We start from the raw sequence: 20094 nt of genomic DNA, 5'->3' as shown, positions 1-20094 counted from the left end.
GCTCTTTTTTTTCCTCCAAGATACATCACTTACAATCTGACCCTGCTCACAGAGGCCTTGCTTGTGACTTGTGAAGAGCTGCTCTCCCACAGATCTCAGCAATATGTGCAGTTTAATAAGCAAATTCAGAAAACATGTTTTAAATTAGTTTTTTGTAATAGTATTACATACAATTTATCCTTGTCTGCGTTTGTCATTTAATTCTGCAATGTTAGTTTAGGTGTGTTTTCACCGGCTGCAATGCTAGTGGAAAAATCCAGCTGAGAGAAGGGGGGTTGCTTGTTGTGCTGGCAGCTGGGCAGACATCAGGTAATGCCAGCAATTATAGTGCATCAGAAACATGCATTCCACTACAGCATGAGCTCACTGGAGAGAGGGTAACACCTTCTCTCCCTTCCCTTGAGGCAGCATGAGCCATTGTACAGCTACATAGAAAACTGCTTAATGGAGTGGATTTAGGTAGATGTTCATCACCTTTTAGGTTTTTTTGCTGTTGTCAGGTGAGGTTTCTGCCAAATCAGCAAGCTGAGCTACGTGACTTTGATCATGAGAGTGCTAGTGGAAAACAGAAGAGATGTACACAAAGGCAACGGGAGGAAGCAGTGGAGCTGTGCTCATCCACAGCAGTGTAGTTGGTGTAGGGTAGCACTTTCAGTGAACAGCAGTGGTCAGGTGAAAAAAAGAAAATGCTAATAAATCCCCCAAAAATCGGCTTTATCGAAGTCTAGATAAATGACGTTTGTAGCCCTTCCTTTATCCACTGGTATAGGTGCTCCATCATAGAAGGCCACTAGGCTGGTCCGAGAGGATTTTGCCTCAGTGAAGTTCTGTTGGCTGTCTCAAATCACCTCCCTGTCCTCCTTTGCTTTAGAAACATCATACACTTGGCTAATCTTTTGTTTTAAGGAAAAGCAGAGACAATCCCAAGACAAATGGGCTGTCTGGACGAGCCACCAGGAGTGAAGTCAGGACTGAGCAATAACTGGGGAAAGGTAATTCTGGCAGTGGGAGACATTGACCACCTACTCCAAACGGACCCCAGAATCAAATGGAAGGAAAAACTGCACCTACAGACTGATTAACATGAGAAGCGAGATCTATAGCTGGCAAATACGGGGTTGAAGTCTAATTAACAAAAGACTTATGTCATTTGTAACCACTGAGTGTTGATGTCTTTGCTAAAATGTATAGTGTCAAGTTTTATAATTGGGAAGCCAGCCTTTCGTGGCTCACTACCTATGTCCCTACTGTGTGCAAACTAGAATAAAAATTACAAATACCTCGCCTGGGTGTGTGAATTGGCGCTGCGCGCCGGTTAACGAGCCCGCGTTCCGGACAACACCCGGGGGCGATGACACCGAGCAGGGGCAGGGCCCTCTGGCAGCTCCACCACCGCCGGGTGAGAGCGGCTGCCCCGCGGGGCCCTGCCCGCCCCCCTGCCCGGGCATCCCCGTCCCCGGCTGCGCCCGCTCCGCTCTTCCTTCTCCGCCTCCAGGCGGCGGCTGCGCGGGGCGGCGGCGGCCCGGAAGCTCTTTGGGCTCCCGCCGCTTCCGGGGCGGCTCGGCCCGGTCGGCGCGGCCGCGGGGCGGACATTTCCCGGAGCGGAGCCGCGGGGCCTCCTCAGCCGCCGGCGGCCACAGCGGGCGGGCTCCTGCGGCTGGGCTGGGAGGCGGAAGAGGCGCCTGCCGGCCCCGCCGGGACGATGTTTTCCTTCTCCACCGTGCAGCCCCAGGTGAGGAGCTGGCGGGGCGCTCCGGCCCGCTGCGGTGCGCGGTTCGCCGAGTCCCGGGCCCGCTGTCCGGTGGGGACTCGCTCCGTGTCCGGGCGGAGGCGCTCGGAGGGCCCGGGGATCGCGGGTTGCGGCGGGAGGAGCCGAGTTCCTGCGTGCCACGTTCCCGGGGCTTGGGGCGTCAGCGGGGCCGCAGCGGGCAGAGGAACGGGTGAGCGGGTGGGGGCTACGGCGGTGCGGGGTCCGCATCGAGAAAAAAGATATATAAATGGAGGAGACAGGAAGGAACAGTAAAAACTTGTGAAGAGTACAAGCATTCTAAAACGACGAAATAACCTTAGATGGTGCTTTTTAGTGTCTGTTTTTGTAGCAGAAGCAAGGGGTGGTGACGTGTGTTACTACAGTTAAACTATGCTGTTAATTTTAACGGGTTGTTGTGAAAGCCAAAAGGAAATGACTTAGAAGACGGAAAGCCGTCGGTAATTTGTTACACAGAACAGTCCGAACGCAATCGGGAAGACATTGCTAATTAGATAGTGAGTCTGATGGGACTGGTGAGATTTATGGACTTCGATCTGAACCGGTGGTTTTGGTTTTATTTTTGAGTTTTGTATTAGTGTATGATAGTTTGATTCCACAATGGGATTTGATTGTTCTTTCCATATGTGGAGAATGTGTTTAAAGCTTTCATTAGAGAAATGGAAGAATTTGTACGTTTCTAGGAATGTGTCATTTCACCAAAGTGGGAAATGCAGACAGAAAGTTGGGTTAGTGCTTGGGATGTTGGCTTTGACCTCTAGAGGCTTTATTGTTTTGCCACAAACTCTTGAGTCTAATTACGACTTTGGACAATTAATTATGAGGCAGTTTTCATGTCTCACAGCATTGTCTTTTTTGATCTTCTGTCTAGTCAACACGAAGATGGTAGTCCTTGTCGTAGGACGTTCACAGACATACCTGATTATGCTTCAACCGGGTATTGCAGTCAGGGATATTCCAGCTGCCATGGCTGTGTCCCAGCTCCTTCCTAGTGACGTGTGCTGAGTCTCAGGAGGTTCAGAACTGCTGGGGTTATTTGTCCCATATGTTCCCAAGAGATGTGGTCATGTGTTAAGAGGAGGAGCTATGATAGGTGGTGCACCTGGGCTTCTTTGATCCTTAAGCTGAAAGTGTGATCCCAAGGAAGAAAACATAAAGGCAACATTTGGGAATAGCTTATAATGATGCAGGAAAAAGTACAGATAATTCAAGTTATAAAAGTATTGCTTCAGAGATGAAAATATGAGCTTTAATCTGTCATACATGGTTAAGCTTTCTTTTTTTGCTCTTTAAAAAGAGGGATCAGGTAACACTCTGGTGCTGAAGATCGTGTGGTTTATAATTAAGTCCTCAGTTTAAAGGCAGTGTACAAGATATGCAGTTATAAGTTAGAGTTTGGAACAGAGGTATGTTTAAATAGTTTAAACAAGGCTGAGTCTTTATCTAATTTTTTCCAGGCTACTGTTCCTCTGAGTCACCTTATCAATGCCTTTCATTCACCAAAAAGCTCCACAACTTCTGCCAGCAAAGCGTCCATACAGCCTGTCCAGAGGGACACCTCCCCAGAGCATGATCCTCAGAAGAAGACTGAGGTACAAAAAACCTTTTGAAAAAGTGATGATTTAACTGATAATAGATCTGAATAATAACATTTTAAGTGAATGTAATATTTGATTGGTCTATAAAATTATGTCATGTTAGTAAACGAAACAGAGTGTTAACGTGTAGAATGTATCTTTTTGGCAGAACTGCAGTCATTCAGTGTTCTGTCAGGATTCTGCAAAAATACAGTATTTCATTAAAAAAAGGAGATGTCTCAGTAGTACTTTGTAAATGAGGGAGAGATTTGTTTTAATTTCCACTTTAATGGTTCTTTCTGTAGAGAAGTAAAAAGTTTTCTGTTAATAAACCCTATATTATCTTTTCATTCTGAGTTTTAGCAAAGTTTGTGTCATTATTGCTTGTGAGAAAATGGGGACTGTAACTTAAGATGTGTTGAAGGTTTTTGAGAGATGAAATGGCATATTTTCATGTTCAGTTTTATTTTTCTGTTAAAATATCTTTCATTATCATTGGGTAATTCTTGCTTTTGACATTGAAAATTAAAACACAGTGTGAAGTAGTATTAGATATTACCACTTCTCTTTCAACTTATTTCTTACAAGTTTTGTAACTAAGCACTTTTTTGGGAGGAAAACCATGGAATCTCTCAGTAACTGCAGAACCATGGAAATCAACATGAGTTGCACTGCTCACCACTGCGTTGTGATTCTGTTGTTGGGTTTTTGTGGGGTTTCTTGGTTTGATTGATTTGGTTTTTTTCAGTCTGTATTTGCTTCTGGTGCTATTGGGAAGTTTTTTCCCTAGGGTAATCTTACGTAAATTTTGAACATTTATTTCTGTTTTTCAGTCTGTATTTAAAAATTTAAGAGATCTGGGATTGTCTGATTTGAAAGCTAACCAGTTTAGAGAGTTGGTGAACAGGCTACTTCCTGGCTACTATACAGAAAACAAAGTCTCCTCGCAGTGGCACACGTCATACGTCTCTGCTCAGTCCTTCTTTGAAAATAAACATGGTATGTTTGAGTGTTTATGAGTGTTAAATTATAAAGGTGAATACAGTTATTTTTTAATTTAATCTCTTGTGCTGTAGAAAATTTGTAGTTAAACATATTTATTAAAAAGAGCATTAATGTATTTTTTGTTGTATAAAGCTTGTCTCTGTAAACTTGGAAAATTTGGAAAATTCAACAAATTGTGTCTTTGTATTTCAAGGTGGTTGTTGTTAAACTTTTCTGAACTCAGCTTTAGTACAAGTGCATCTTAATGATGAGCCTGAGCTGTGAAGTTTGTTTCACCAGGACATTAGATTTTGCTAATCTACTTATGTCACAGACATATCCAGTTTACATTTTTATCAATTTTTTCCTTGAAGCAATGTTACACAAAGTTATTAATTAGAAAGGAATTCAAGGTGGCAAACTGTTAATACTCCATGCAGATTGTTTCATTGCTGAAATAAACGAGTAGTTCCTTGCAAGTGAAGATGTTTTGTTGGAATTAGTCTAAAATGAAGGAACACCATTGCAGATGCTTAAGAATGTGTTATAAAAAGAAGTATATAACTGGCATTTGGGATACTGCTTATATAGTACTGCAGTAGAGAGAAGGAATGGTAAGACTAATACTCCAGGGCTGCTATTAGAGAAAAAATACTTAATTGTGTTGTGAGATATTAAAATAGCTCAGTGACAATTGTGTGAAAGCAAACAAATAGTTGGAAATACTTCAAAGCTTTGATGTTTTTTCTGGTAATTTGTTTAATTAAAGATGCCAGAAGTACTGTAGTAAAATAGAATTAGTACTTAAAAAAACTAAAAAAACAAAGTTTTGTTTTTTTAGAAGTAATGTTGAGTTGCCATTTAAGATAAGGTGTATTTACGCTTTGTTGTATCTTTTTGCAGGTTTTGTGGATGTTTTCAGTGCTTTACGCTCATCTTGTTTGTATGGACAACATCCTAATCCCCTCCAAAATTTCTGTTCAGATGTTCGGTGTTGGCCAGGTATAAAGCATTAAACTACACTGGTTTTAATCTCTATAGAATCTGTTTATTCTGGAAAAATACTTTTGCATTTGTTGTAGAGGCATCACTCAGGAAATACCAGGAAGCTTCCAGGAGAAACCTATGTTGATATTAACGATTTAAATCATGAAGTTATTTTGTGCACTTGAGTAGTGTGTTTCCAGAATTTAGTAAACACCATGTTGTTCCAAGTTGTCAGTATTTGTGGATCATAATCTTGAAAGACCACTGGTGAACTGACTATTTTTGAATCAATGAATATGTTGAATTCAGTACTCATCCAGTTGAATTTTCTGAGGGGTTTGGTGACCGGCAGCATTAGTGAAAATATAATCAATAGTTCAGGAAGTTCTAGGTATATCTATGTTTGTGGCAACATAGAGATAGCCCAGTGATGGGTCACAAGGAATGGTGCAGATTTTAAGCATTTTATATCGGGGGGAAGCTGAAGGGTCTGAGGTTTTAGTCAGCAGAATAGAAGGCAAGGAGTGATCCAATTGCTATTGGTGCCATGTCTGTCACCCGTCTCTCATACCCCTCAAAGAAGAGGCAACAATTCCAAATAAAAGCAAATAAAACCTGTTTGAAAATTTTCACAATAAGAACGGCTAAGCTCTGAAACAGATTGTCTGGAGAAGTTTGATTATCTTAATCCTTGGAGATTTTCACAACTGAGGCTGGACAAGGTCCAGAGCTACCTGATCAAATGTTAGACCTTTTTTGAGCAGGGCTCAAGGGTCAGCTGCAGAAGTTCTTTTTATCCAGCACTGTTCTAGAATAACAAACAGCTTAGTGAAACCAATCTAATTGACCGGCATTGGTATTTATTTTGAAACATAGTAGTGAAAGAAGAAAAATATTCTTGGCTTGTGGTAAAATGTCCATTGCAAGGTTTCTGATGTGGTAGGAGACTTAGAGTGCCATAATCTCACTGTCATTAAATGGTCTCATTTCTTTTGTCACTTCTGAAGGTAATAGCACACTGAAGCCATTCCAGATCTCCTCAGGGCACTCTATCAGCAAAGCTCACAAAGCATTATTCCTCCTGAATTTGCTTCTGAATGTTTCATGCTTGTCAGCCTGCCTGGATTTAATTGTCTGAATGTCTCCTCTTCCCTGCGTTGGCCAATTAGCTATAATTTACAACATGACTATTACAACTAGATTATTTTAACATGAAATTTTATCTGAAACAGTTAGAAATTTGCTTGCAAGGTCAGACTACAAATAGGGCTTGTGATCACAACTATCCATTTACAGTAGAGTGGATATGTTGGGAAGATTGTATTCCATATTTTTTCATATAATAGTTTCTGAAATTTCTTAAGATCTTTTTTTTGTAGTGATAGTAATGATTAGGTTTTAACTTCTATTTATTCTTACTATGTAAAGTTTACATACAGACACGGAACTTTAAGACTCTGAGATCAAGAGCAAGACGTCTGCAGTCAACATCTGAACAATTAACAGAAACCAAAAGTTCACTTTCTTCAATTTTGAAGGTACATACGAGTAACATGAAGTTGTTTTGGGCTTACTCAGACCATCTATTTCTCTTGAATAAACCTTTAAAATTCACCAGGGGTGTTTTCTTTCACTAGCATGAAAAAAAATCTAAAACTTGAGCTAATGGCAATGTATTATTTTTTCTTATTTTTAATGCATATATTTGCTTCATGTCACCAATAATGAGATTATTTGAATTTTTAGAAGAGCAGTTTCAGCTTATAACTATGGTTTTAACTCTAGAAATAAAATTCTTTATATTCTGTTTCTAAAACTGAATATAAACTAAAAATAGCTTCAAGTCAAAGGATTTATTTCTTTAAGCAGAAATACAGTGAGTTTAGCATATAAGAATGTGTGTTTTCAAGTCAGCAGGTAATTATCCAAAGCACTAAGGAAACCAAGTTAACCTGGGTATTCTTTGCTTCTAGTTGGTTGTACAGAAGTCAGGCTAATTAAGGCTTTTCATTTTACTGTGTGTGTAAATTGTCTTTGAATTCTTCCCTTCTTCTAGACATATGTGGTTTATTTAATCTGTGGACTAGGTGTACTGTGGATGAAGATAAACCAGAGCTAGTTCCATGCAGTGCATGAGATGTATTTGCTTAAGCTCTATCAGGATGATACTTGCAAAGATATTTTGCAATTGGAAATAAAGCAAGAAACTTAATAAGTCCCACTGAATCCAGTGAACAAAGCTGGCTGTGTACGGATCTGTCTTAGGCTGTGTTTTCAGTTTGGAACTGGGATCCAGGAGGGCTCCAAAACTGATTTGCTCAGAAAAATGGGAATGCCTGTGCTCCAACCACAGGTACTCTACACTCGAGCTACTGGCCTGTATTCTCTAACTAATCCAATGGCACATGAATTATATGCTGTTGTAATTTTTTTTTTTCCTATCACCCATGTTAGCCAGGTGGTAAGTTAACTGTTTATGAAGACTAAGAGTATACTAACACTGCTTTGGAAAACATTGCAGGGTTTTATCCTGAGAAAGCGACGAATTGATGTTGAAAACTTAGACACGCTAATGAAAACAAAAAACATCCCGGAAGCACACCAGGATGCTTTTAAAACTGGTTTTGCAGAAGGCTTTTTGAAAGCACAGGTATTCCTGCAAAAAACACTTGGTAAGTTGTTTTAATTCACATATCTTGTCTTTGCAATCAGAAAGTAGTTTATTTTAGCCCATGTTAAATATATTTTTTTTCTTTTACAGATTCTTTAAGAAGATCACGTTTGCTTTCTTTCTTTCTCTTCGTTCTTTGTTTTTATCTTGCTATATATTCGTCATTTTTACCTGGGAAAGGTTCCTTTTCTGACGCTGGTAAGTTAACTTTTTTTTCCATACTATTTCACTTGTGTTGTTTGTTCCATCAGATTTAGCATAAATTAAATATGTTTTGACATTATGATTGGTTTTTATTAGTACACTGAAAAGTTATCCTAAGAGTTATTTACTGCTTCTGGCTACAGCCTTTCAGATGACAGTATGACAAAACGTTTATGAAGACAAAAATGTTCTGTGTCAGTATAATTACTTTATTTCTTTTGGTGAAGCAGTCACATGGAACAAGAGAAGTCAAACTGGTCACCAGTTATGTATTTGAGTTTTCAATTTAGATGATGTGTTCTCTAGATCAGCTGTAGGCAAGATGGTTTGAATATTCAATCTGTAATCACAGCCTAGTTTATAGCAACTAGGAACTTGCATTGCTAAATTGCCGTCTTAAGAAACCTGTTGGAAATAGTGGAACAATCAAAAGACTGAGCTACTGTAACTGGACACAGCTTGATGCTAGGTTATCACCTGGGTCTCAGGAAAGTTAGGATATGTATGGAAACACTGGGAGAAGTTCTGCCTTTGTGTATATGCTTGTGGACGAAGAGCTTTCTGTGCTACACGTGACTAAAAAGCATATCACTGAATTAATTGCAAATATTTTAAAGATTTTTTTTTTTAAGCATATCTTATTCCTGCTGGACACTTGTAAATGAATACATGCCCTGTCAAAAGGGCAGGTGTAAGGTCAGTGTCTTACTGGCATGCAGTCAGGTGCAGCACTCAGTCTTGCAGTGAAATGACATTGTATGTAAATTTGTTGTTCGTCATCTGCTGTTTGCTCTTAGTACGCTTTCGAACATCAAGTATCTTTGATGCAGCAGTTGATCCAATCCAGTTGAAAAATGTCACCTTTGAACATGTTAAAGGGGTAAGATCAAAAGTGAAATTTGTGCAAGTTCTTGTTTTAGTTTAACTAATCATTATGAATATCTTACTCTGTTCAAGAAATTTCTTTGTATGAACTGAAGCTTTATATGCACTGGCCACTCCAAGATGAAGGAAAGTTTTAACCACTCTTTTTGTACTTCGTTTTTGTGGCATTTAATATCTTATAAAAGATGCACTCTCCACTTGTTGAATAACATTTTTAAAGACTACAATAGCCAATGGCAGGCTATAAATCTGAATATTAACCTACCTTTTGCAGAAGTTAATTGGCACAAGATGATAATGCCAGTTGATTGTTTCCCCCTTAGTACCATATTTTGCAAGTAGTGTTATTAGGATGCCCAGAAAGAAGTGGGTGTGCCACTGCTGATGGGATACTTCTATTTTTTCCTGTTCAATTGTTCTTTGACTGTTATTGGCAAAATGAGGACCTCCCCTTTTCCTTCACCTTGGACAAATAGAATTAATCTCTTTTTAATTAATAAGACTAATGTTTTGATGTAGAAGTTTTGATTTTTTTATTTATTTCTTTGGTCAGATCTGGTCTTGAACTGTTTGGTTGTTCCTTCACTGTTAGTAAGTTTATTGTTTGCTTAGACCTGCAAACAGTTGTAGGATAGGTTGAATTAAATACTGGTATACACACAAATTCTTGCCAAGACACAAATTCTATGGTACACTTTGATCTTTTTCTGTTTGTATTTTTGATCAATACACAATTAGGGACTTAATCTCTGATGCAAAACTTAGAAAAATGTGCAGTATTTTATAAATGGTTAGTTATATTTGTGGCATGCTTTTCATGTACAGGTTGAAGAAGCTAAGCAGGAATTACAAGAAGTTGTGGAATTTCTGAAAAACCCTCACAAATTTACTGTATTAGGAGGTAAACTTCCAAAAGGTAAGAATTGTTGCTCAGCAGAAGTGAAAAACCTGTGTAGCCATGGCTGTGAGGCATGTTCTGTACTGAGTGATTACAGCTTAGTTTCTTACTTCTTGTAAGTTCTTCATGTATTACGCAAAGGAAAATCTTGAGGTTAGACAAAATTTAGTGTGCTTTCTTCAAATATTGAACTAATAAACAATAGTAGTTTATCCTGTAAAGCAGGAAGGTTTATTAACTGAACTCTTAAAAGGCCTTTATTTCTTCCTTACGGCTTTTAGCGCCTTTAGTGCTTCCTAACTACTTTAGATAGTTCAGAAACAAATGTTTTCATACAAAAGGATGATTTAGATCATAGTGGAAATTCACTTGAATCTGAAATGCATAGATGGGAGAATTCTGTTTCCTGTTAGTGCTCTACACTGTTTAAAGACAGTTACTTGGAAGGATTTAATTTTACAAGGTTCCATAGAAACAGCCAGGAAAATGTCAGTTTGAAGCAAGCACTGGTAGGGGGTTCAGCTGCTAAACTCAGTAGTAAATCTGCAGAATACTTCAGGCTTCTGTCTTGATGGTCTTACAAGTATTTGTTTAAGTATGAATCAGATTGTATCTAGACTTGTTGCATGGAAACTCCTTCAGACTGGCAGTAATGAGCAGTTCCTGAAATGGGATCTTAGCAGCTTTTTGGAGCCAAGTGTACATTATTTCTTCTAATGCATGGAAGAAACTACTCATATAAGAAGACTGTGTGGATGTGGTGGTTTTGTTGGGCTTTTTTATTTGTCTTTTAGGCATTTTGTTAGTTGGACCACCTGGTACTGGCAAGACACTTCTTGCACGGGCCGTGGCTGGTGAAGCTGATGTTCCATTTTATTACGCGTCCGGGTCAGAGTTTGATGAGATGTTTGTTGGAGTGGGAGCCAGTCGCATCCGAAGCCTGTTCAGTAAGTTAAATATTCCTGGGTTTGAAATCTTTTCACTTGAAAGATTAGGTACTCAGTGTTGTTTGTACAGCTTGATTAGTTACAGTTCTGGTTACTGCAAAGTAATGGTGTATGAGGCTAATAAATCAAGCTTTAATTGTGTAGGTAAATGTCACAATTCTGTGAATCTCAGTTAACTGTAGAATCTTCATAACCATTGCATGAAATTATTGCTAAACTTGTAACTGGTTTTACAATGGTCCCAGAGAGAACTAGTAATTTAATTAGAAATATAATGTTCCATAAATTAAATTGAGTATTTGAAGTTGTAACTTACTTAGTCATACATAAATTGTTGTAAATTTGAATTGTAAATTTAAGATAAAAAACTTGTGTTAACCTTCTCAGTTACTGCCCTCATATTAAGATTTTTTTTTTCCTCTGAATTAAAGCTTTATGGCATCATGGCATGATAATAAGCTGAGATTTCCTTTCTCAGACCCATCAACAAGCTCAGAATAAAGGGCATGATAACAAAACTTTCAAAACTAATGTTAAGATTTATGACTTTCACAGAAAAGACATCCTGTTTTAAGTGTGAAAATATTGGGGAGAAGAAAATTCAGCTTCCCTCTTAAATGGAAGATTGATAGGGTCAAATATATACAATGTACAAAATAGTTTGCATTTGTAGAAAAAAATGTGACTTCACATGGATGGGATGCAAAATCTAATACATATAGTACCTTAAGAATGCATTTCTTTCTGTTGACTACAGAAGTGTAGATGCCTGACTTTTACATTAATGTTAATGTTACAGATATGTCTGGGGGGGTGAGATGAATTGTGTCTTGTACGCTTGGTATGCATGTACCAATTGGTAGTCCTCATGTTTATTACTGCATTTTTATTTTGTGTTTTGATATCTGTAAACTTGAGTGTGAACCCTTCACGGTAAAATAACAAGCAAGTTCTATTAAAGTAAGTTAGTGTTGAGGCCCATCACATTTCATATTGTTTTTATTTAATAGGCAAATATTCTCTACCCACGCCTGTAAAATAAACTCTCTTAGGGAGTTCATACAAAATACGACAATTCCACAGTTTATTTTACTAGTGATTCCTTGTAGCATGATAAGAATAAGCTGATGAGGAGATAAATTTTTGAAATGACAAGATAAAGAGAATCAAGATTCTATTTCCTTTTTTAGGCTACAAGCAAGACAGTTTTGGTGATGTCTAATAGAATATTTTATAATCCAAGAACAACAGAAAGAGTAGAATCCTAAACTACCTGATACACTCACTGTCTGTTCCTTTGTGTGGTTCAAGGCTCCTGCTATTTTCCTTTTGTCAGGGGAAGCAAAAGCAAATGCACCTTGTGTTATTTTCATTGATGAATTGGACTCCGTTGGTGGGAAGAGAATTGAATCTCCAATGCACCCCTATTCAAGACAGACCATTAATCAACTCCTTGCTGAAATGGATGGGTAAATATATGGATTCTGAGGGCACAGAAGGTGCTTGACTGACTGGTATTTTGAATGTGTGGGTGAACTTTTTCTTCTTGACAGCTTTGAAATCTTGTGTAATGTTTTGTAATGCTTTTAAGGATATATATTTAATATGCTTTTATGGTTATTTTTCTAGTACTGTCAACAGTAGCATTAATGGACTTGTTGTAAAGAATATAGAAGCTTTTGAGTTGTATTTGCACAACAGCTGCCGTTTATTTTAAGTAATTTTTCAGGCTTTTTTACCCTGGTTATATGTCTAAAGGAAGAAGCTCAACACGGATTAGACCACGTTTTTAACCTGTTGCTGGGTTAAACTTGGTCATTCTTGGATCACATGTTGTACTGTGAAAGCATGTTTTTTACTGGCCAGTGAGGTCAATAACAGTTATTGACAAAATTGTAAATTCTGCGTCCAGAAAAAAAATAATTCACACCATGTTTTCCACACAGCTTTAAACCAAACGAAGGTGTTGTTATTATTGGTGCAACAAACTTCCCAGAAGCATTAGACAAGTGAGTATAATGCATTGCTTGTTTTACAGACCATGTAGTAAAAAACCCTGCAACTAAACCAAAGTTGCTTGTGATAATCTTTAAGTATTACGGTGTCATAGCTGGAGCTTTCCAGCTTGGAAAGGATGTGTATTGACCAGCTTTTAGCATTAAATAGGTTGCAGAGTTAAATATGGAGAAATAATATGTTTCTAAGCATTTGAAATTTCTGGAAGTTTTTCAGCTAAATTGATAAGCTGCATTCCTTGTTCACAATGCAAAATTTTCAAATGCAAAAAAACCTTTAAAATTAGTTGACAATAAATATCTTTCATCTGTCTTTTTACAAGCAGATAAGAAAAACATATTCTTCGCCTGTGTGCATGAGACGTAATCTGTGTAGATACTTTTACAAACAGCAATGGATTTTTCTTTCTTGATATATGTTAGTAAGTTTACTGCAGCATTTTTGAGTCAGTGTACTAAATTGTCATTTTCTTTAGTGCTCTAATACGTCCTGGTCGCTTTGATATGCAAGTGACTGTTCCCAAGCCTGATGTAAGAGGTCGCACAGAAATTCTGAAGTGGTATCTTAATAAAATCAAGTATGACCCATGTAAGTAAATATTTTACTGTAGTGTCTTTTTATGTAACAGTTTTTATACTGGATCAGCCCCTCATATTAGTCCTTTATTCCATTGGCAATTGTGGCTTTACTGTGTCGATAAGGAGCACAAAAATTATTTCATATGTAGTGTTTCTCTCTAGTTCTTAAGAGTTCATAATGTCTTGAGAATTAGGGTTAATTTCTTTTAAAGCTGATTTGTTTCTTGTTTTTTGCTTATTTGTTTTGTTTAATGCATAATTTTCAATAGAATGTGATTCTTGCTTAAAATTTCAGGAGCAATATGCACTCTAATAAACAAAATGGTTTTGTTTTGTTTTTTTTCCTTCCCCTACAGCTGTTGATCCAGAAATAATTGCACGAGGCACAGTAGGATTTTCTGGAGCAGAGCTTGAAAATCTTGTCAATCAAGCTGCCTTAAAGGCAGCTGTTGATGGAAAAGATATGGTAACCATGAAAGAACTAGAATTCTCCAAGGACAAAATTCTGATGGGTAGGATTTTATACAAAAGACATACATGTATATTAAATACACAGAGCTTTTCTTGTGTGATGAAGACTTTTGCAGGTGTTTGCAAGTTTTTATGGTGGTATTTTTTGGATTGTTGCACTGTGGCTTTTTTTGTTTTGTTTTTGTTTGGTTTGTTTTTTTTTATCGTGGGGTTGGGGGGGATTCTTTTGTTTGCATGGATTTTTTTTTTAAATCAAATAAAGTTTCCTATTAGTTATTTCTGAATAGAACCTTTTGAGACCAGAGAGTAGTATGTAAAATCTAGTGTGGAATACATTCTTTAAAGTTTCATACCATTTTTGAAGTTAAAAATGCTGCATGTCATACTTCAGGCTGGAGGGAGACACAGGCTTGATTTCTTATCCTTCCCCTACCTATGAAACTTGGAACTTCTGTTTAACTTCTCATGTGGTAGCACAAATCCTAAACATCTTAGACATAACCACTGTAAATCTGGTCTGTTGATGCTTGAAAGAGGAAATGGAATTTTCTCAGATACTTAGACTACATTTTAAATCTCTTACTTTAAAAGCAGGTTTTTTGTAGGATGTGTTTGAGTCCATTTTTAGACATTAAAATCTGACTCGTAAACATTTTGCACTTAAGTTTTAGTTCCCTTTGATCACATGCTGTTCCTTGGCTGCTTTGTGCTCTGTTTGAGTGTATGTAATGTGTGGATTGTGGTTAATTTGATGTTCCTCTGTTTAAGGACCTGAGCGTAGAAGTGTAGAAATTGATGAGAAGAACAAAACCATCACAGCTTACCATGAGTCTGGACATGCAATCATTGCCTATTACACCAAGGATGCAATGCCAATCAACAAGGCCACAATCATGACACGAGGAACAACACTGGGACATGTGAGTGTTTCTTCAGCCAGCTTTTTTAGTATTTTTAAAATTTTACTTAGTTTATTAGTATTTATTTAGTTAGTTTTATTTTTATGTTGGTTTGGTGGTATAGAGGAATTTGTAACGATGCTATTTGCTGTGATTATGTTAATAAATACTGTAGTTTGTTGAAATACTCAGTTATGAGCAGTCTCTTGGAAAACTCAAGGTAATGTGTTTTCTGTGTGATAAAAAGCTTTCTTTTTTCATTTTGTAATAAATTACCATGCACTGGTATAACAGCTCACATGTACAGGAAGGAAATATAAGTAAGTTTGATTCTGCTGCATTTGAAATAGCACCCAATAGCAAAATTTTGAAGACCATCTAAAGGACTGGTAAGTAGAAGATCAACTGTACTTTTAGCACAGACATCCTTTATCATTTGTTCTTTGTCTGGTTTGGCTTTTTTAAACTTCATTGGTTACCTGTCTTGTTTTTTGCATAGATATCCATAAGTTTTTCTATTTTGCCTTTATTTACCAAGCATTTGAACAGAAAAATATTTCTATTATGTCTCTTCCTGCTGACCTTTTTCAAGTTAATGTATTCAGTTACTGAAAACCATTGGTCAGAATTCTCTGGGCAAGTTGATTTGTATTCAGTCCAAGTGTAAGAAATAAGGAGAAACTGATGGAACAGGTTGTTCTGTTTCATCTGGCAGTAGGTGTAAGTTGCTCACGTTGATGGAGTGCTCAGGGTCTGAGGAGGCTGTTTCAGTGGTTCAGCTGAGCACCTCCAAGCAATCCTGATGAATGCATATACTAGAGGCAGGCCAGATAAATAAAATCTTTATATCTCCTTCAGATATAAACAAGAATATTTTTGAGATTACTTCAGTACTTCTTCAGTTTTTGTTACCTGACCACAGTTCTGTTTGTTACAGGTATCTTTGCTCCCAGAAAATGACAGATGGAGTGAAACTAGATCCCAGTTGCTCGCACAGATGGATGTCTGTATGGGAGGAAGAGTAGCAGAAGAGCTCATATTTGGAAGTGATCACATCACAACAGGTCAGCTGATTGGTAGTTAAAAAGAGTTTTTGATCAAGGCTGTGGACTGGCATGGTTAACAGTAATGGTTTCAGTAATGTAACTTAGATCTGTTTGCTCTCTAGGTGCTTCCAGTGATTTTGACAATGCTACTAAAATTGCAAAACTGATGGTGACTCGATTTGGAATGAGTGAGAAGGTAGTATAATCGATCCTTTCATATTTATATGGAGCAAAACCAAGTTCTGTTCTATAGCTAAAGCCTATTTGTCTGTCAGTGATCTCTGAGATTAGGGTAAGTAGTTTTCATGAAAAGAGTAAGTTTTATGACCTGGTCTGCTATAGAGAGCTCAACTAGAAAATCTGTGTATTTGACAGTTTTAAAAAATTACCTTGCAGGATTTTCACTTCAAAATTGCCTTGAAAATTACTAGTATCTTTAGGAAATAGTTATAATAAAGCCAGATATTTTGGGATTGAGGATGACTCTTAGTCTAGGAGGGCAAAGGGGCACACTCACAACAGTGAGTTTTCTAGATTTTCTTCAGAAGCTTCTTCAGTCATGTTGATTGTCCATCAGTAGTCTAGACATTTTGTTTTGGTTTTTAAGTAAGCGCCTAATTAGGATCTGTGCTGTAACCTATTGAAACAGAATTCTGCAGTAACTACCTAGCTGATGAATAGGCTTCTCATTTTGCTTCTGCTTAAAGCACTTCACCAGGCATTTGACTCGTGATTTTGAAGCAATAGGTGCTGAAACTCTTAGAGAGTTTTATGTGTATGACTGCAACAGTGGCAAGATAAAGGTATTTTTGTTGTTTAGCTTGGTGTTATGACCTACAGTGATACGGGGAAAGTCAGCCCTGAAACCCAGTCTGCAATTGAACAGGAAGTGAGGACACTTCTCCGGGTAAGAGCCTCTCCCCCTCCACTCTCACACTTTTGAGATGAATTGAGCAGCTGCTTGCTTGCTTACTTAAATGAATTAATGTATACTGGTGAAAATACACAAGTGGATGCAAGTGTTCCCAAGTCTTTAGTGTATCTGCAACTTTGAATCTCTGCATATCAAAACTTGCTGGTGATTGTCATGCACAAATAGTGTCAATCAAGTTGGTGGCTTTGGGATCTTTAATATACTCTTTAACACTTCCTTTATATTTGGTCAAGATTTGTATTTTTCCTATTCGATTCACAGGAAATGTATGGCTACAAATTGTTTAAGAACAGATATGGATGTTTTATGTTACTTTCATATTTCATAACTCCCAAGATAAGTAATTTTGCATAAAATCACAGGAATAGCTGTATCAGATCAGAGTTGCCTTCAGTATCCTGTTCCTCACAGTGATCAGTGTCAGATGCTTAGGGAAATTTGTAACATTTGATAATTACTGAACTTCCTGATTACTGTTCTGGTAATCTGACTTAGTTTGGTACAGGCAATTACAGATACAGGAAAATTACTTATATTGTAACATTTAAATGAGTAACTTTTGCTGTAATTGTTTTTGAGCTGACTTGGCCTGGTGAGAACTACCAGGGTAGAACTAAAAATTAAAGCTGGTAATGCTGGCAGTGTGCATCTACTTGCAGCAACTGGTGACTTTCAGCAGTTGGTAGCTTTCAGCTGTCTAAAACTGCATAGTATTTTGAGTTTAAAAATGCTCTTCTTTGAGGAACAATGTGAATGCTGTAGCTTTGCTCATAGTGCAAAAAAAAATTTTTACAAAAATCAAGAAATTTTCAAATCTAGTAAGTCTTTCCATAGTCATATGTAACAACACTAAGGTTTGTCTCAGGATTTTGTTTTTAGGTTTACTTGTGCAAAATCCACAGGCGGCATAAAGTGTTTGGTTGTTTTTCATTAATTATGCCAGCTATATTTGAAAGCTTTGTGAGTCAGGAGCTGTGCTAGTTTAGAAATGTAAGGCACAACTTTAAATGTTTATCTCAAGCTGTATTTACCTGGAAACAATTCTTAAAGTGGAATGTTGCTGTTGATTTTGTTGTAAAGTCTTAAAATCTCCTTCTACCTGTTCTTCAAATTAGGACTCCTATGAGCGAGCGAAAAACATCCTGAAGACTCATGCAAAAGAACACAAGAATTTAGCAGAAGCTTTATTGAAATATGAGACTTTGGATGCCAAAGAAATCCAAATTGTTCTAGAGGGGAAAAAACTAGAAGTAAGATGATAACTTCTGGAATATGTAACTGATGATTTGAAGAATGTACATCTAGCAATGCAGTAGTCCTACGCAGCATAGCCTTTTTTTCTCTTCCTGATGTGTGTATGGCATTAGTGTCACTTCAATATTATTCTGTCTCTTGTGAGCTTCTGTTACTCATCTATCTGTTGTGTCTCATCAGAATAAGACACAAAATAAAGCAAGTTCCTCATCCTCTGCTCCTTATACTCTTCGCACAAGAAGTTATTCAGAAGGATAAATCTCAGGGTTTCATTCAGCATTTTGATCCAATCAAATGTGTTGAAGCTGAGAAGAAAAACATGCAGATCCACTGGTGTGTGTTGGCACAGCTTCCTGGGCCGTGCTGCTACATGTGTGTTTGAAGTGATACCCCACAATATGTGCTTGGGATGTGTTAAGGAGGGTGACAGACTGAGATGTAAAGCACTAGTATGTCATGCAGCTATTGCTCATACTCTGTTTGAAGTTAGAGACCACTGTTAAAGACTTCTTATTTGGAAATGTAACAAAACATCTCAAAGAATTAACAAGCTACATTGTGGGAACACCATGCTAGACAGAAATGTTAGTGGTCATGTTTCCAGTACTCCTGGGGTTAAAATACATGCTTGTATGGCTGGGAGAAAAATTTTAATGCAAAAAGAGCAGGCTAAATGTGTCTAAGCCTCTTTGGACCATGTTTTGGGTAGAAGCATAGCAGGGATAAGAGAAATACCTAAGACCTCTGACGTGCTGCTAACAGGTTTCTTAAAATTTTTATTACTACAGTAGACAGATGACAGTTTTGATGACAGTGCTTTTACACTGCTGGAGATTCTACAGAACTAGTTTCTATTATTACTATGTACGGGTGTTTGATAATCCAACAGATAATCTCTTTGAAGAGGACAACATTGCTCACTCAAGAGTAATTCAGAAAGTGTTTGAAGCATGTGTTGTTTCAAATAACATTCCCAGTTCTGTTCTGTGGTAGAAGTAGGGAAATAAAACCTTTTCTTCCAACCCTTACAGAAACCTTGGGAAAATCCAAGAAAATCCAAAAAAAAGGTATTGAAAACAAGCAGTTTCCAATCAAGTGGAAGTGATGGGTAGCAATTATATGCCAGTATTCCTCTGATCTCATGGAACTGGTTTTTAGGAATAACACATCTTAATTACAATCCTTCTGCACAATCAGTTGTAGTGTTGTGGGATTACAAGCTTCTGTTGCAGAGAGGGCATGTATTAGCATATTAATGTTGAAGGTTACCATACTTGGACATGAAAATAGTTGGGCTGGTGCCAATAAATGTGAATGGAAACAGGTAGCTACACCTAAAACTAGAAGTAACATAGTATTTTAGAATTTCTGAGTGTAATGCTTGATTATAACCTAGTTTTTTTAGTAAGAGCACATGCTTTTTTTTTCCCGTTTCAAAACAAGATCAACTTTCTTTTTGCCTGTTTTTGTCAGCTTACTCTAGTGGTATCCCATTTAGCATGGGAGAACTTCCAAATGTTATAAAACAGTATACGAAATGTCTAGGCTGACTAGTTACAGTTGTACATGTATTTCAGAAATATGCCAACAGAAACAGGAATATACTGCATATTTGGCATCTGTTTTTGGAGTAATAAAGGTTAATTTTAATTATGCACATTGGTTTTCTTCTTATTCACTGTAAATTGCTATAAAATGTAATAATGCAAAGTTCCCTAGTGTGTAAATTGAGGTGTATAAAACATTTAAAATTGTAAATAAATTTAAGAATTATGGCAAAATTGCACTCTCTCTAAATGAGATTTCTAGGGAATATTCTCCCTAGACATTCACACCTTTTTTCAATTGCTATTTCAGTAGTGGGACTTGAAAGGGGTCTTTTCCAGCTAAATATTGTGAATTTGCATTTAGAAAAAGAAGCAAAAAAACTTCTTCTTGTTTGAAGTTACTAAAATCTGTATTGAATGATCTCATT

The 20094-nt window shown here is 37.3% G+C and overlaps 1 protein-coding gene across 1 annotated transcript; it reads left to right on the top strand.

Annotated features, from left to right (window-relative positions):
• The first annotated feature begins 1542 nt into the window (after positions 1–1542).
• Positions 1543–19776, top strand: YME1L1 (YME1 like 1 ATPase). Its single transcript, XM_014882213.2, has 19 exons — positions 1543–1732; positions 3226–3360; positions 4179–4344; positions 5233–5331; positions 6745–6854; positions 7838–7988; positions 8078–8185; positions 8989–9071; positions 9902–9992; positions 10769–10921; positions 12258–12390; positions 12868–12930; positions 13413–13525; positions 13872–14027; positions 14755–14906; positions 15823–15949; positions 16054–16127; positions 16752–16838; positions 17981–19776. Exons 1-19 carry the CDS (start codon positions 1703–1705, stop codon positions 18122–18124), a joined length of 2175 nt encoding a protein of 724 aa, XP_014737699.1. The 5' UTR covers positions 1543–1702; the 3' UTR covers positions 18125–19776.
• Positions 19777–20094: the final 318 nt, after the last annotated feature.

This window comes from Sturnus vulgaris, chromosome 1 (genome assembly GCF_052056855.1).
Source record: "Sturnus vulgaris isolate bStuVul1 chromosome 1, bStuVul1.hap1, whole genome shotgun sequence".
NCBI lineage: Eukaryota > Metazoa > Chordata > Aves > Passeriformes > Sturnidae > Sturnus > Sturnus vulgaris.
This window is presented reverse-complemented; position numbering and strand designations above follow the sequence as displayed.

Coding starts and splice junctions, on each gene's coding strand:
- YME1L1 (XM_014882213.2), top strand. CDS start 1,703: ATGTTTTCCTTCTCCACCGTGCAGCCCCAG. Junction 9,072..9,901: donor CCTTTGAACATGTTAAAGGG/GTAAGATCAAAA, acceptor TTTCATGTACAG/GTTGAAGAAGCTAAGCAGGA. Junction 12,931..13,412: donor TTCCCAGAAGCATTAGACAA/GTGAGTATAATG, acceptor CATTTTCTTTAG/TGCTCTAATACGTCCTGGTC.